The sequence below is a fragment of the Psammomys obesus genome, unplaced genomic scaffold (assembly GCF_907164565.1).
Source record: "Psammomys obesus unplaced genomic scaffold, mPsaObe1.curated_primary_1811, whole genome shotgun sequence".
Classification (NCBI taxonomy): Eukaryota; Metazoa; Chordata; class Mammalia; order Rodentia; family Muridae; genus Psammomys; species Psammomys obesus.
This window is the reverse complement of record NW_026594418.1, coordinates 1,547,055-1,563,563: the sequence shown is the minus strand read 5'-3', so window position 1 is coordinate 1,563,563 and position 16,509 is coordinate 1,547,055. Positions and strand designations below refer to the sequence as shown.

Here is a 16,509-nt window from a genome sequence, read left to right as displayed (position 1 = left end):
ACTTGAAACTGGTGAGACACGCTGAACTCTTTGAACTCTAACTCTGTGGGCTGGCTGGTGATAAGGAAAAAAGAAAAGACAAGACAGGCTCCAGCAAGCAAGTTCCCTTCACACATATAGACAGCCATTGGATGAATGGAGCAAAGCTCCAACCATTTTATGTAATACATATTGGGTAGATGGAACAAATTAGAGCAATTCAAGCTCCAACAATTTTATTTTTTCTCCCACAGCTTATGTATGGCAGCAAAATCTTTATTTCCTTTCCTCTTTTCCTTTCCTTCCTTCCTTCCTTCCTTCCTTCCTTCCTTCCTTCCTTCCTTCTTTCCTTCTTTCCTTCTTTCCTTTTCTTTTAGAGACAGGGTTGTTTTGTGTAACCTTGGCTGTCCTGGACTTATGTTGTAGACCAGGCTGGCCTCAAACTCACAGAGATCCACCAGTCTCTGCCTCCCTGAGTGCTAGAATTACAGACGTGTGTTGCTACGCCTGTCCCTAGCAAAATCTTTCAAGCAGTATAAAAATCACAATGTGGGAACATTTTCTTTTTCTTTTTTTTTTTAATTTAAATTTTTTTTAAAATTCACATTACATCCTTGTTGCAGCCCCATCCCTCCTCCCTTCCCAGTTCCACTCTCCCTCCTTCCCCCTCCCCTTTTCCTCAGCAAAGGAGAGCTCCTTTCCCAGCTCATGAAGTTGCATCAGGACTGAATGTGTCCTCTTCCATTGTGACCTAGCAAGGCAGTCCCGCCAGGGGAAAGTGATCAATAGGATGGCAAGTGAGTCCATGTCCAATGCAGTTCCCACTTCCCTTACTAGAGGACGCAAATGAGGCCTAAGCTGCCCATCTGTTACATCTTTATAGGGGGCATAGGTCCAGTTCATGCATGGTCCTTGGTTGATGCTTCAGTCTTAGCAAGCCCCTCTGGGCCCTGGTTAGTTGGCTTTGTTGGTCTGGTAGAGCTCCTGCCACCTCCAGGTTCTTTTCTCTTTCCTTCCACTTTTCTACAAGATGCCCTAAGCATAGCCTAATGTTTGGCTCTTAGTCCCATCATCTCTTTTGAGGTGCTGCTAGGTAGCACCTTTCAGAGGATGACTCTGTCAGGCTCCTGTCTGCAAGTTTAGCTTTAAGTGAACAATTACAATGAGTATATGTAGAAAAAAAACATGTTCCTCAATACCCTCAGGTGATCAGATGTTTTATGTATTATGGGTGAAAAACAAATGTGAGATACAAATTATTCCCAACAACTCACATACATTTGTAACTAAGTAGTTTGTTATATATTAACGAAGTGTAAGCAAGCAAGGAAATTTTTTTCAGCCAGTCTTTCTTTACTGGCAGGCTGCAATTTGCAGATAATTGAAAGAATCAATTATTGTAAAAGTAATCTTAGAAAACCTTAAAAGAATTGAAGATCTAAACTTTTATATAAAAAACAGCCATTCCTACTTTAAAATCCCTCAAGAGGCATATCTACTCATTAACAATTTTTATTAAATTATATCAGGAAACTAAGGGCAAAGTGGGTACAAGAAATTAATCTCCTTGAAGTCCAGCTTCAATGAGAAAGTCACGTCAGCCAGTACTAATTGGAGCTATTGTTCTTGCTCATTAACCTCAGAAAGTCCCTAATTCAACTATGAAGAGTGCTTTTTTGAACTTCAGATTGGTCCTCAAGATTTTTTTTTACATCAGAGCTACTGACAAAAACACCTTAACCTAACTTTTAAAAAATATTTAAATCAAATCAGAAATTCTGTAAAATCATTAATTTATCTAAACTATTATTTTATGAAAATGCATTTTCATATGATCTGCACAAAAGTTGTCCAAATGAATTTCCTGTCACCCAGGAAACAAGCACATACAGGCAGTGAGGGTCTCCCCACACACAGTCATACCATGTCAGATATATGGGGAATACAACAATGACAAACATGAGAAGGCCCATCAGCAGTACAAAGAAATGTGGAGATGGTGCCCGTTGGGACCATGCCTCTCCTAGGAGAGGAGCAGCCATATGAAATGGTGGGCCGTCTCCAGGAAGCTCACCTGCCCACTGCTGCTCCTCCTGCATGGCATCCGCCATGGCAGCCTCTTTCTTATGTAAAGAATGCCAAGCTCTTAGTTTTTCCTCCCTTTTTCTTCCTGCTTTAAAACCACTGAGCAAATATTTACCATTTACTTATTATACACAAGATACTCAGGTACATATGCAAGCATAGAAGCTGTAGCTCTGAATGCTTCAAAGAATTTAAAACATGTTCCCATTTCATTATTTCATTATCTATGCTAATACCCAAATTGCGTGTATAAATTTTACAGTTACATTTTTTTAAAAGTATATATGCTAGAAACAAAAAGTAAAAACTTTGAAAAACTATTTTAGTCACTATGCTTTCTCTTGAGTCTGTATTTAGAGGAACTAAGAAAGATTGTTGCTGTTAATTTAATGGTATGGTATATTTAACCCGCTGTCACAATCAATAAAAGGCACAGACACCTGATAGATTTTATGATAACCTTATATCACCTGGGACAGGGCAGGTATTAGCCCTCTAATCTACCTTTACCTCCCAGCCTACCTCCCATCCATAGTTCCATAAATACTTGCTTATTCTTCATCTAGGCTGCTTCCTCTATCTATGCCCACCATGTGTTTCTTTGCACATTTGCCCATGGCTGCTCTCTGCTTCCTTCCTCTTCCTCTTCCTGTTTCTTTTCTCCTTCCCATGCAGATCTTTTCAAAAACTCAGTACTTTACTCTTGAGTTATCAGAGAACATTTGAAATTAATAAAATCTGTGTAAGTACTAAAGTAAAAAGTCTTGGTTCCTTTCCTTTGGTTCAGATTCCTTTCCTAATTTGATTAGGTACCTTTTTTCTTTTTTTAAAGGATTTATTTATTTACTATGTATACAGTGTTGTTTGCGTGTACACCTGCACACCAGAAAAGGTCACTAGATTTCATTATAGGTGGTGTGAGCCACGATGTGGTTGCTGGGAATTGAACTCAGGACCTCTGGAGGAGCAGACAGTGCTATTAACCTCTGAGCCATCTCTCCAGCCTCCATTTTTTTCTTTTTCTATAAATACTTGTTAGTGTCATTGTGGAAGAAAATTCAGGAAACATTGCTCTGTTTGTTGAAACACAGACAGATGTGTGTGGATTACCTAAATATTCTTCAGCTCTAGCTCAGAATGAGTTGAAAGATAATCTCCCAGAAGAGATACAGAAATGTGTATTTTAAAAGAAAATTCTTATGATGCCCAGTTTAGAAGCCACTGTAATATTAAATATGGCAATTGTAGGTAGAACCCTTCCTAACAATCACTGTCAAGTCAGTAGTGGTTAATAGGCATTATTCCTAGTCATTGTATCTGGGCTTCAGATTGCTACTAATTTTGAGGAAATTTTGTTTTTTTGAGTTCAGGAAGCATTAGAAAATATGCTCCAATTCTGTGAATTTATTTGTGAACATCAGACAGATTTATATAGCCAAAACTCACTGTTCTTTACTTGGACAATATAAATCTAAAATTTATGTTTCTTTATTGATTCAATTTTTTAGTATAATTTAAGACATTGCAGCACATGTATTTGTTAATACCAGAATATGTTCATTTTAGTTGGTAAGTAATCATTCCTTTGACCTTGATTTTTTGTTTTGTTTTGTTTTGTTTTGTTTTTACCAGTCTGTGGTTTCCTAAACACTTTCTGACATACAAATGCTGGTTGTGTAGATAAATTATTCAGCTTTTAGCTGACCAGAGTACGAGTTAGTGCATTTGGACTTGCTTGTACAATACAGTAGAAAATTATGTGATATTTATGTAAGGTACTGATTAATACAAAGGATTGCTGCTTATAGTTTTGTTTGTCAAATAAAAATCTTTTTGTCTAAGCTGTAAATAGACATAATATTTTTTCAAAATTTCAACACAATAAAATTACTTTTCCTCATGTACCTCATTGATATCTATGTATCTATCTTCAATAAACCCATCATCATCTACCACAAATGAATGCAACTGTTCAAAGATTACTGTGGTGTCTTCAGAGTTTGTATCTGTTATCTGTGAAAGAGAACTTGGGTTTCTTGTAAGACCATCGTCATAGGTTTCTGCTTCATGCTCTTCCAGGCGATGGTGATTGTAACTAAGCAGAATATTGTACCAAATTGGGCACTTGATAGCAATAAAGATGAGTAGTGAAGTTACCATTGCAGTGACGACAACACCAACAAGTAAAGCCCAGCTTTTTCCAACAGTCTTATGTTCTTAAATAGAAAAGAGAGATTTTGTTAAGTTGACAAGTCAAGCAGTATTAGAAAGGTATATACTTTACTGTTTTCTGTGAATAAAAATTACTACTACAGGAAAGAAAAATGTGGTCAAGGAACATCATTTTCCAAAATGACTAAAGGCTGATTAATTCTTAATTAAACAACCCAAAGTGCTCCAAAGTCTGTAACTGAGTGCTAATCTGATTTCACAAGTGGAAAATTCATAGAAAGCCTCAATGGACAGGTCACAGTAAAAACAAAACAAAAAACAGATGCCCCAAAAGTACTGTATAAAATTATCTTCAGACTATATGCATGTGCTTTTTTTTTTTTTTTGACACATAAATGAATTTTGTGCTTAGACCTGGATCTCCTCTCATGTAAATGCAGCAGTCCACATTAAAACAAAACCAGGTATTGTTACCAGCTCACATAAAACCATTAGCTTATACTTGGGAAGTGTGGTGTTTTGTCTCATAAAATAGTTAATTAATATCCAGTATTGTGTGCATGACATATGATAGAGCCTGGGTTGGAATCCCAATATTTTGTAAATCTTTGTTGAGGTGAAGAATTGTTCTTTTACATTGTTCATAGAAGTTCAACATAGTGAAAGACAAAAAGAACAGTGGGATTAGTACTGATACCTTTAGCAATAGTAATCCTCAAAAGCGGTACATTACCTGAGTTCTCTGTTAAGTTGCTTAAAGAGCTACTAAAAGGTGAATTCATATTGGGCTGGAAATCAATATAAAGGTCTTCAGCTATAGTGGAAATAAATTTAGAGTGGCATTCAGTTGTAAAGGGCGCTGACTTGATACTGTAATGCTTTAGGTCATCTGGATAGCTACACATGGTGATGCTCTCGTTTTCTGGTAAAGAAATAAATTAGGATGTATTATAGATAAATAGAAGTAGTTCATAACACAGTATTGATTTAGAATTTTGATAAGTTTTCTCATTAGGAAAATAATAAGGGCTGGAAAGATGGTTCAGTGGTAAAAAACACTTGCTACTCTTGCATAGAATCTATTTGCGTTTCCAGTTTCCACATGGTGCCTTATGACCATCCTGAACTATAGTTCTGGGGAATCCAGTGCCCTCTTCTGAACTTTGCAGGCATCAGGTACACACAGGGTGCCCATACATACACGCAGGCAAAACACTTACCCACATAATTATTAAATCAATGAACCAAAAATATTTATTTTAAGAAAGGCACTCTTGATGTGTTTGCATGTCAACATGAGTGCTGATGCACATTCCTGTTAGGTTAAATGCAGTATGTGTTTATCATTTAGCTTTTATCTTGGGAAGTCTTATGATTAATATTATTGTTACACTCTGGTTCCCAAGCAGAACTTGATGTGCAGTTAACAAAATAAGGCAACACCTTGAGTTCAGTCCCCAGTGCTGGAAAGCAAAAAAACAACCAAACGAAACTAGGCACCTCTTCTTGTGTATTTTGTGAGACAATACTCTAGAGAATATATAGGAAGTCCTTGAACATCTTATTGAGCTAGGATCTCACTGTAATCCTGGCTGGTTTGGAACTCAACAGAGATCTGTTTGCCTCTGCCTCCCAAGTTCTGGAATCAAAGGTATCCAATATAATATCTGACATGTAAAAGTACTATCATATATTGACTCTACGTGTTTAATACTATCTTCTTGCATATAGCAATCTTTAAATTACCACACCCCTCTCAGGTGGGGTAAGATAATGTATATTCTGAAGTTTCTTTCTGGTGGTTTTTCTGGGAGGTGTTACTAGTTTTGGTTTGATTTTGGTTTATTTTTAACTGTTGTAGAGATGAAGTTCAAAGCCTGTGTCTACCATTGAGTAATACTTCCAGCCCTGCTGTTTCCTTTCATCTGTTCTAATTCTGACATAAGCTAATGAAGGTCAGACACATTCTCTTCTTGTTTGACTTGGAGTAGGATAGCTTACCTAATGTCACGTTAGATGTGTTCAGCCAGTTCTGCAATTCAAGTAGACTACAGGTGCAGTTCCATGGATTTCCATCCAGAGTTAGTAATTCCAGATGAAATAACTGTGGTGCATCAAAGTGACTTATCAAATTGCCTTGCAGATTCAAAACTTTCAAATTGTTTAGAGGCACAAATATATCAGGATTCAGTTGCAATATTTTGTTTTGGCAAAGATATAACTGTTTTAGTTCATTTAAGCCAGCAAATGAGCTCTGTTGAATTGCACTGATGGAATTTCCACAGATATTTAAAATTTCTAGTTTGAAGAGATTGCTGAAGCTACTATTATATAAGACAGTGATGTTATTCTCCATCAAGTAGAGCTCAGTGAGCAAGGAATACATCTGTAGCACCCTGATGTCTGAAGCATTTAGAGTGATCTGGTTATAACTGAGATCAAGGATGGTAACATTGTTACTGATAACCTCTGGAATCAAAGCATAATTCCTTCTGGTGAAATTACATTTGACTTCCTGGAAAAGAAAAAAAAATAGTAATGCTTTAATAAGAAAAAAAATTTAACGGAATTGATCAAAATTACATATCCGAGAGATACTAGATAAAAATTATTCTGGAAAAACATTATCCCTTAATGTGAAAAAGGAAGAGCAAACATGTTTCTTTATGGAGATGAAATACTAAAGATTAATGAAATGCTGATCCAACCACTCAAGGAGAGTACTTTATTCCACAGGTATCTTCCTGTTACTATACAAGCATTACAAATATTGCTATATATCTCTTTTAGAAATACAAGATAATTAAAAATTGTGTTGACTTACTTATCAGGAATGATGGCACATGCCTTGTGATTCCAGCACTTGGGGAAGCTGGGCAGGAGGCTAACAAGTTCAAGGACAACCTTGGCTATACAATGAGATGCTTTCTCAAAAAAAAAAAAAAAAACAAACAAAAATACCAACAAAACCTATCTTGCTGGTTTAGCATGCAAGATAGATAGATATGGGAGAGTTGTTTAAAAATAAGTATTTTGAAGTTTGTGGAGATACCATCACATACCTAGGAATATTAAATAATTCAAATTAATGCCCAGCAATCTCTGTTAGTTTAACAGCTCAAAGTATGTGTATGTGTGATGCATGTAAGTATTTTTAAAAGTAAATCATTAGCTCTGTAATCCCAGCAGGAATGGGGAGGCAGAGGCAGACAGATCTCTGTGAGTTCGAGGCCAGCCTGGTCTATAAAGTGAGTCCAGGACAGCCAAGGCTAAACAGAGAAACACTATTTTGAAAAACTAAAATCTAAGAGATTTACTAATCTAAGAGATTACTGAAGCTACTATTATGTAAGACAGTGATGTTATTCTCCATCAGGTAGAGCTTAGTGAGCAAGGAATACATCTGTAGCACCCTGATGTCTGAAGCATTCAGAGTGATCTAGTTATAATTGAGATCAAGGATGGTAACATTGGGCTGTTTTTGTTTTGTTTCATTGTGGCTTTTCAAGACCGGGTATCTCTGCACAGCCCTGGTTGTCCTGAAGCTCACTCTGTAGACCAAGCTGGTTTCAAACTCAGAGATGCACCTGTCTCTGCCTTCTGAAAGCTGGAATTAAAGGTGTATGCCAGCATCACCCAGCTGCTTTCTTTCAAATATTGAACGATGCTGGCTGTGGTTTTAATCCTAGGATGAGGCAGATGAATTTCTAAAAGTTCAAGGACATCCTGGTTAATATAGTTGTCGCAAAACAACATCAAATTAAATCATGATTGTTAATGAGCTATAATACAAGAAATGATTCACATATGTATATGCATTTGAAGAAATAGTTTTTGACTGGCTCTGCAGTTGAAATAATCATGCAACTACATGGTGGTAAATTATGTCAGTGTATTTTTAAAAGTTTATTGATTGACATGATGATGGATTTTTGCTTGTATTGATGTTTTTTTTTTGTTTTTTGTTTTTGTTTTTTGCAGTAGGGTCTCGATTTGAACCCTCATGAACTGCATATTGCATTAGCTGGCCAACTCTTGATCATCCTGCCTCTATCAACTACATGATAGATTACAGGAGTATGTTAACACAACTGGCTTAGTTGGCTTAGTTGCTTAATTTTTTTTTTATTTTTTTTTATTTTTTAGTAGAGCTAGGGATGGAACTCATGGCATTAGACAAAAGCTCTCTCACTGAACTCTATCTCCAACCTATATTCTATTTACTTATATTATTATTATTGTATATATATATATATATATATATATATATATATATATATATATATATAGTATGTGCTTACCTCTTCATGGAGAAAGGGAAGGAGAGGTCAGTGTTGTATGTGATTCAGATCTTCTTGCTTGAACTAAACCATTTTTCAGCTTTCTTGCCCCCATCCTATGTTTTGAACTGTTTTTTTTTGGGGGGGTCTTGAAACTAATCTCTTATTTTATAGTGAAAAATTTCAGAGTTTTACTTTATTTGGCTTTTAATTTTTTTTTTAAAAAAGAATTTATGTGTATGTGTGATACATGTAAGTGTTTGTATCATATAGCTGCTTAGTATCTATGGATACCAGAAAAGGGCTTCAGATCTCTGGATCTGGGGTTTTAGGTATTTAAGAACCAATATGTGAATTCTGGGAACTGAGCCTGGCTCCTCTGCAGGAGCAGAGAATGCTCTTAATTGCTGAACTATCTTTTTAGTCTCATTTGGTCAGCTTTTAAAAAGAATCCACTTCATAAAACAAAGAATGCTTTTGCCAAATTAGGCTTTTGGTCAGAGATTACAGAATTTTAGTATCATAGATAAGTAAATAAATTTTTCTTTTAAATTTTATCTATCTATTTATTTATTTATTTATTTATTTATTTATTTATTTATTTATTTATGGGACTGTGTGTATGGTGTGTGTGTATGTTTATGCACATGCATGTCATGGCATAGGTGGAGGCAGAGCCAGTTCTCACTTTCCATAGTGGATTTTGGAAATGGGACTCAGGTTGCTAGGCTTGGTAGCAAGCACCTTAAGCTGCAAAGACATCTTACTGGCACACAAGAATTACATTTTTAATAGTTTGTCAATTGTGTATATTTTCCTTTTGTTGGACTTTTGCTTTTCTGTATTTGCCAGATTTGTATGCAGTATATGTTTGAGAACTTCTTTACTATTAGTAAAAACTTACTGGTTGAGAAGCCTGGCTTTTGTCAGATAGTAGTAGCATGAAGAAGAGCCAGAAGAAGGTTGTGAAGTGTGTGGCTTTCATATCGGAGGCCTAAGAGAAAAGAGAATAATTTCATCTCTAGAGGTACTAGAACTTTAGAGGTTGAGGACAAATTGATTTCCTTTTTTTTTTAACATATATTTTTCTTTTAAAATACATAAATAGCCGGGCAAACAAACAAATAAATAAATAACATATATATTATATATCTTATTCCTTAAACTAAACAGCCTCTGTGGAGAGTGAAACTCAGTATTTTTCTAGGGTGTCTTATTAGCTTCAGCTAATGGGGGAAAAAGAACTAAACAATTTAAATAGTTGTTAAAATTTCTCAGCATATATGTACATAAAAATCCCAGAGGAATGTATGCTTATGATTATGTTCATATTTAGTATATACTTAAGTTGATGCTTCTTGATTTTTCAAATTGGGGTGTCATATTGATACTATTGATTGGTTTGTTATGGTGGAAGATGAAAATCAGTTTTCTTTCAAGTATTCTTTGCTATAATCTCCAGTACATTGACCATTCAATTTCTAACATATACGTAATGGATTTTGCCAGATGAATATTGAGGGTTAATAATGCCTTGATCACATGAAAATTATTGTTTACTGAACCATGTAACACAATCACTTTTTCTATTTTGCACTTTTTTTCTGATAAACTGAGCTTTTTTTTTTTCGTGTGTTTAGTTTTCCATGTTTTTTTTTTTTCCATGAATTTATTCCCTTCTCTCCCATAGCAAATGTCTCAGTAACTGGTGCATAGCAAGTATCTCCTCAGTGTCAGCTGCATGGAAGCCCTCTCCAGGAGCCTGTCCCTGTGCTTAGTCTACAGATACTGACCAACGGACTGCTGTTTCCACACTTCGGCTTCTGCCTTTCATGTAAACAGTCTCTGTAGCCTTTGCTTCAGATTATGCTTTTCTAGAGTTCCCTGTCTTGATTTATTGTTTTGGGTTTTTTTTTGGTAGGGCTTCATAACTTCTAAGAAGGACCATGGGAAGGACCTTTTTGTTGTTTTTAACTTTGAGATATTTTTACTAGAAACTGAATTCTAGGTAGAAAATAATTTTTCCTCAAAATACAAGTAGTCAATGCCCACTGTCTTTAAGTTTCAGTAACTTTGTTTTTCTTTCTTTGTCCTCTTGTCTCACTTGCTTCTCCTAACTCATAACACATAATGTCAGTATTTTCAGTTTCATGATCCTGTGTCTTTTAAAGTTTGCTTTTTTCAGTCCAGCTGGGTAACTGGTTGTCCCTTTTTATCTGAAAGATAGATCATTCAGTGCTGGGAAAATTAATTTGTGTATTATTTTAATGATTGATATAATACTATTTGTAGAACTGCCTAAATTGAGTATCTGACCACCTGGAATAACTTTATGTTTTTTGTTTTTTTTTTTTCAAATCTTTGTTTTCCAGTTCATCTTTGTAGTTTTGCTCAGCTTTTTTGGAGAAAATCTCGACTTTATGTGTAAAGTTTGTTTTTCTTTCATTCTTTAGATTCTAGACCGTTGATCCTGTTGCATGGGTATATTTTCTTCTTCATACGTTTCTCCCTTCCTCTCTCCCTTTGTTCCTTTTTCCCACCCTTTGTGCTTTTTTTATTGCCTCTCTTTTTTTTTTTTTATGAATAGCTTTTGTGTCCCCAGGTTTTTTTCTTTCAGTTCATGGAAGCTTTCTTCATGAATCTGTTAATATTTTGCTTGGGGGTAAACTGGTAAAGTGGGAAACAGAGTGGCTGTAGGAAACTGTGTTTGTATACACATTACTGGCTTTAGACATTCCTGACTTAGAAACTTGATGGACTTTTGGGGAATTTTCAAATGTCATTACGTTTCTTTCAGGCTAGTTGATTTCCACAAAATAACTTGTCTAAATTGCTTCCTATACAAGGCTCATAGCCATCATTCTAAGAACCGAGTGGAGAAAAGATGATTTGATACTAATATTTGGTGTATCAGCTGTAACAACAGTTCCAGCAATGTTCCTCTATTCCCTTGACCCTTGTATCTAGATTGTCTTTTATTCCTCCATAGGAAAAGAAAGCTCTTACCTTACGTAAAGGAGGAACGTCATCTGTCACTGCAGGGGTATGGAGGACTTCTTACCTCCTCCTCTGCTTCTAGAATACCTGATAATGGTAATTTCTGGACCAGTTTATGTTCCTGTAATAGAAATCAAGTGGCTTTTCTGCTTTTCCATTGATAACATGCAAAAAAAAATTGCTTTTGCAGTTACCATTCAACTATTAACTTTTAGGCTTTTACTTCCTAGTCCATTCTCTCTGTTTTTATGAGGTCATACTCCCCTTTAACTTTACCTTTTATTTTAGTCAGGCTTTGAATATAAGTAGAAGTTGATAGATATTTAGTATGCTGCTCAAAGTAGAAATTGTTCTTTATTGAAAAGTGATATTCTGAGCCTACTATAGAGGGTCCTCTGAAAGGCTCCACCCAACAGGGGATCGAAGCAGATGCTGACACTCATAGCCAAACTTTGGGCAGAGCTCAGGGAGTCTTACAAAAGAAGGGGGATGGGGATAGAATGACATGAAGGGGACAGGAGCTCCACAAGGAGACCCAACAAAGCTAAAAAACCTGAGCCCTGAGGGTCCTGCAGAGACTGATGCACCAATGGAGGACCATGCACAGAAAGGACCTAGACCCCCTGCTCAGATGTGGCCGATTGGCAGCACAGTCTCCACGTGGATCTCCGAGTGAGGGGAGTAGGGGCTGCCTCTATCATGAACTCAGTTAATTGCTCTTTGATCACTTTCCCCTGGTGATGCTGCCTTGCCAAGCCACAGAAGAAGTGGATCCAGGAAGTCCTGATGAGACTTAATAAGCTATGGGCAGATGGCAGAGAAGGAGAACCCCCTCTTTCAGTGGACTAGGGGAAAGGGATAGGGGGGAAGAGGGAGTGTTGGACTGGAAGGATTTGAAGGAGGGGTCTTCAGTCAGTATATATAATGAATAAATTATAAATAAGAAAAAATAATATTCTTTGTTATTTTCTATTTAATCACTTTATTCGTGATGATATTCCATATTCTCTGTCTGTTTTTCTGAACTCATCACAGAAACCTTTTTACAGACAAATAAATTTGAAAGGATATAGTTATTTCCTGTTATCTTGAGGAGTCTTCTAAAATTTAGTCTTTCATGCCTTAAAGCATTTGTTATAAATACTTAAGATTTTTTAAAAAGATTATTGCATATAAGCAAGAAGTAGAAAAACTAAGAGTAAAAAGATTCTTTTTAAGTTACTGAAGTCTGCTTGCTCATAGGTGATAAGAATTTATTATTTTTCAATGCTGGTCTATTCTTGTCCACTCGTTCATTGCTTTCAATGATATGTTTAAACTATATCTGTTTAGCTTTCAATGATCTTTTGAGCTTTATTTTCCTTCTTTTTGCGTTTTCATAGTCAAGTTTTCAGGAAAAAGCTAATTTGCTTCCTAGATTTTATACAATATATATTATATGATATAAATTGTAACATTTTTTTTTTTTTTGGAACCAGAAACGAGATTAAGGTATGATTTACTCCACACCTTTGGCTATAAAAGGGAGATGCCCAGGTCATTTATGAAAGCTAATTTACCTGTACTTAATGATCTTTAGGAGTAGCTGTACAGCCTCTTTGATGGCTTGCACTGCTTACTGGTATGGTAAACTTAGTACTGATGTTCCCAGTGACATACAGACAAGAATGAGGAAGGGTAAGTAACAAAGAAATGCTAGCTTTCAAGCACAGGGCATAAGGATGGTTAGAGAAAGCAAATAGGGCACAAAAAATGAACTGATTTGAGTAAAGAGTCCATATGGAACAGGAGCAACTGAAGGCATGGGGTGGTGGTGCTTGCTTTTTTCCCAACAGTAGGAAGGCAGATCTTTATGTGTTGGAGGCCACCCTCATTCTCATTTGCATTCCAGGGCAGCAAAAACAAAAACAAAAAAACAAATGAGGAATGAAGTGCAGTCAAAGTAGGGCTGTGAGCCAGTGGGGAGAAGAAGCTAGAGGATCATGTTATTTTTTTTTCATCTGGTAATTTTTTTCTATAGTGTGCTAACAGGAAATTGTGATGTTGTAAGTGTGTTTCTTCCTGATGATTTTAGAATTAAAAACAGCATATAGTTAGGCCACTTTCAACATATCTGCAGCATTACTATGTTTGATGCTGAAATCCACACTGTTTGCAGGCTTTTTCACATACGCTTGTATTTTTTGCCACGAGAGGCATCAACAGAGAGTGAATAGTAATCATTATGATACTACATAAATCCCCAGGAAGATGATTTAAAAAGACAGTTTTGGTGTGCGTGCCTGTAATCCCAGCACTCAGGGAGGCAGAGGCAGGTGGATCTCTGTGAAATCAAGGCCAGCCTGGTCTACAGAGTGAGTCCAGGACAGCTAGGGCTATACAGAGAAACCCAGTCTCAAAATAACAACGACAAATTTTTTTTTCTTTTGTTAAAGACAGTCAAATAAGGCCATTTCTTTTGAGGTTTTCTCAAATTGAAAGCTATTTTGGAATAATTTTTTTGTTTTAAAAGGGTTAAATAAAATCGGGAAGAAATACATCAGTTTCTGTTAGCTGGTTTATGGATTTAAGAGCCCTTTACACAGGAAAACTAAATCTATACACAAAAGAATGCTACTGATACAAAACTCAATCTTCTTAAATGAAGTTTCCAGTACAAGCTTAGGAATTTTGGGTATTTTTATATGACTTAATAAGTATAGTGAAGTAAAAATATGCTATATTTATTTTGGTTTTATTAAAGTCCAGAAGTAATTTTTTTGTTTAGTATTTTTATATTTATGCCTTAATACAGTGCATTTGGAGTGAGTGTTAATGATTGGCAGTTATTGCTGTTTCTTTCCTTAAATACTTTTTGATTTTTAAATTTTAAATTTTAAAACTCAAATAATAAAGAACTTATTAGAAATTATTTTTGAAAACTTTAATAATAATAATGATATTTGTAACAGTAGCAGTAGTAGTTACCACCCAACTTCAATAGTTCAGCCAGTGATTTTTTTTTTTTTAAGGTTAAAGTTACTTCAGACTTCTCCAGTTAACATTTAAAACTAAAAAAGTTCTTAAAAATTTGATTAACTGGATGAAAACTTTTGTATTACATTATAGCTTTATTTGTAAAGAGCCATTGGCTATTTCCTACATTTATATTATTTCTGGAGTAGGCAGCATGAAAAGATGATTATGTTTTCTGCTCTTAAGTCACTAAAGGAAAGTACTGTTCTACAGACTTAACAAACCTAATTTTTTTTTTTAAACTCAGTAACACCAAGTAGACTTTAAATATATAAGCTCTTACCTTCACTTTGTCCTTTTTGTATCTGAGACAAGTGTGCTGGAGGAGTTTATTCTGGGTCTACACCATTAGAAGAGCCTGGGTCAGATGATTGCAGTTCACTTCGATTTAACCTTTGTACCAAGTAAACAAGTGATTAAGAAGCTGGGCTTCCGTAGCAAAACATTGACTAGAACCTAACTTCTTAAAGACATCCTTGACTTTCAAAGTATAACAAATAATGCAATTTACTTACTTTTTGTGTTGCACTTGAAAATTTTATCAAAATATTGACAATTTTATTTCATGGCTTAAAGTGCATAGTGTTGAAAGTATTTTTTCATATCTCTGGTTTTTAAAATTATTTATTACAGTTTATTCACTTTGTATCCCGGCCGTAGCCCCCTCCCTCATCTCCTCCTGGTCCCACCTTTCCTCCCTCTTCTCCCCCTGTGCCCTTTTCCCTAGTCCACTGATAAGGGAGGACCTCCTCCCCTACTCTCTGACCTTAGCCTATCAGGTCTCATCAGGGCTGGCTGTATCCTCTTCCTCTCTGTGGACTGGCAAGGATGCATCCTCCCTTCAGGGGGAGGTGATCAAAGAGCCTGCCACTGAGTCCATGTCAGAGACAGCCCCTGCTCCCTTTACTAGGGAACCCACATGGAGACTGAGCTGTCTATGAGCTACATCCGAGAAGGGGGTCTAGGGCCTCTCCATGCATGTTCCTTGATTGGAGCATTGGTCTCTGCAGGACCCCCTGAGCCCAGTGTTTTTGGCTCTGTTGTTCTCCTTATTTGTTTGTTTGTTTTTTCTTTTGAAAGTATTTCTAACTAAAGTAATGTGGGTTAATTGTAAAGCTATTTTGTATTTTGTTAGATTCAAATTAAAAATATACTACCAAGTTTTATATTCCACTGCCTTTCAACATTGTTATTTGCTCATTTTTATGATACCTTGCTTTTATTAGTCACTTTACTGCCATGTTATAACAGGGGCAAAGTGCTTGAGCCATATAAAGATCTGACAGCCATTATATTCCTTAAAAAAACATGATACCTTCCTTGTGATGTAATCTTAACCCCCTGCAAAATAGAATACTGTACACTAGTTCCCATCTATATACAGTGGACAGAGCACAAAACAGGGTTGAGTAATGAAATGTAGAATGTTCTTTAGTAGAATGTAGAAACGCCTTAGTGCCTTAGTGAATTTGATAAAACAAAAATTTAAATAAATGGTAATTTCTGCTTCAGATTTCTGTGAGCTCATGTACTCAACTAAATTTTGTCAGTAGAAAGCATATTACTACAATGTAGTTACTAATAGTAACTACATTGAAAAATATCACTGCCTGTTCAACAGTGAGGCAAAAATAAATAGAAATTTCCGGTTGTCTGTTTCATTTTCTTCATATTTGATTTGTTTATTCTGAGATGTTTATAGGAAATGGTCTAAGTTAGGTGTTTTGTTTTTGCTAGTTGTAGGATATGAGTATAGAGAAGGTTTGGAGTATGTGTCCCTAATGGACTTAGCTGCTGATTTTTTGAAGACAGTAGAAGTTGTTTTCTGTAAGTGAAAGGCAGTAAATAATGATAGGCTAATCAGATTTTTGAAAAACAATGAGAAATTCATGATCTTGGAACTAAAAATTTATGTTAAATCAAACTCTTTCCTTTTTACTTACTTACTTAGTTTATTTATTTTAATGAAAGGCTGTCACTA

The 16,509-nt window shown here is 35.7% G+C and overlaps 2 protein-coding genes across 4 annotated transcripts in view; one reads left to right on the top strand and one right to left on the bottom strand.

Annotated features, from left to right (window-relative positions):
- The window catches only part of Ift74 (intraflagellar transport 74), an 81,621-nt gene that overhangs the window by 20,522 nt on the left and 44,590 nt on the right, over positions 1–16,509 (top strand). The gene's annotated exons all lie outside the window — the stretch shown is intronic.
- Positions 1,476–14,908, bottom strand: Lrrc19 (leucine rich repeat containing 19). 3 transcript variants are annotated; one of them, XM_055618970.1, is made up of 6 exons: positions 14,812–14,908; positions 11,523–11,634; positions 9,421–9,510; positions 6,238–6,751; positions 4,970–5,158; positions 1,476–4,280 (listed from the first exon to the last, which is right to left on the bottom strand). In XM_055618970.1, the coding sequence occupies exons 3-6, from the start codon at positions 9,499–9,501 to the stop codon at positions 3,952–3,954; spliced, it is 1,113 nt and encodes a 370-aa protein (XP_055474945.1). In that variant the 5' UTR covers positions 9,502–9,510; positions 11,523–11,634; positions 14,812–14,908; the 3' UTR covers positions 1,476–3,951. The 3 variants fall into 3 exon arrangements, with proteins under 3 accessions (XP_055474945.1, XP_055474947.1, XP_055474946.1); XM_055618972.1 differs by lacking the exon at positions 4,970–5,158; XM_055618971.1 differs by lacking the exon at positions 11,523–11,634.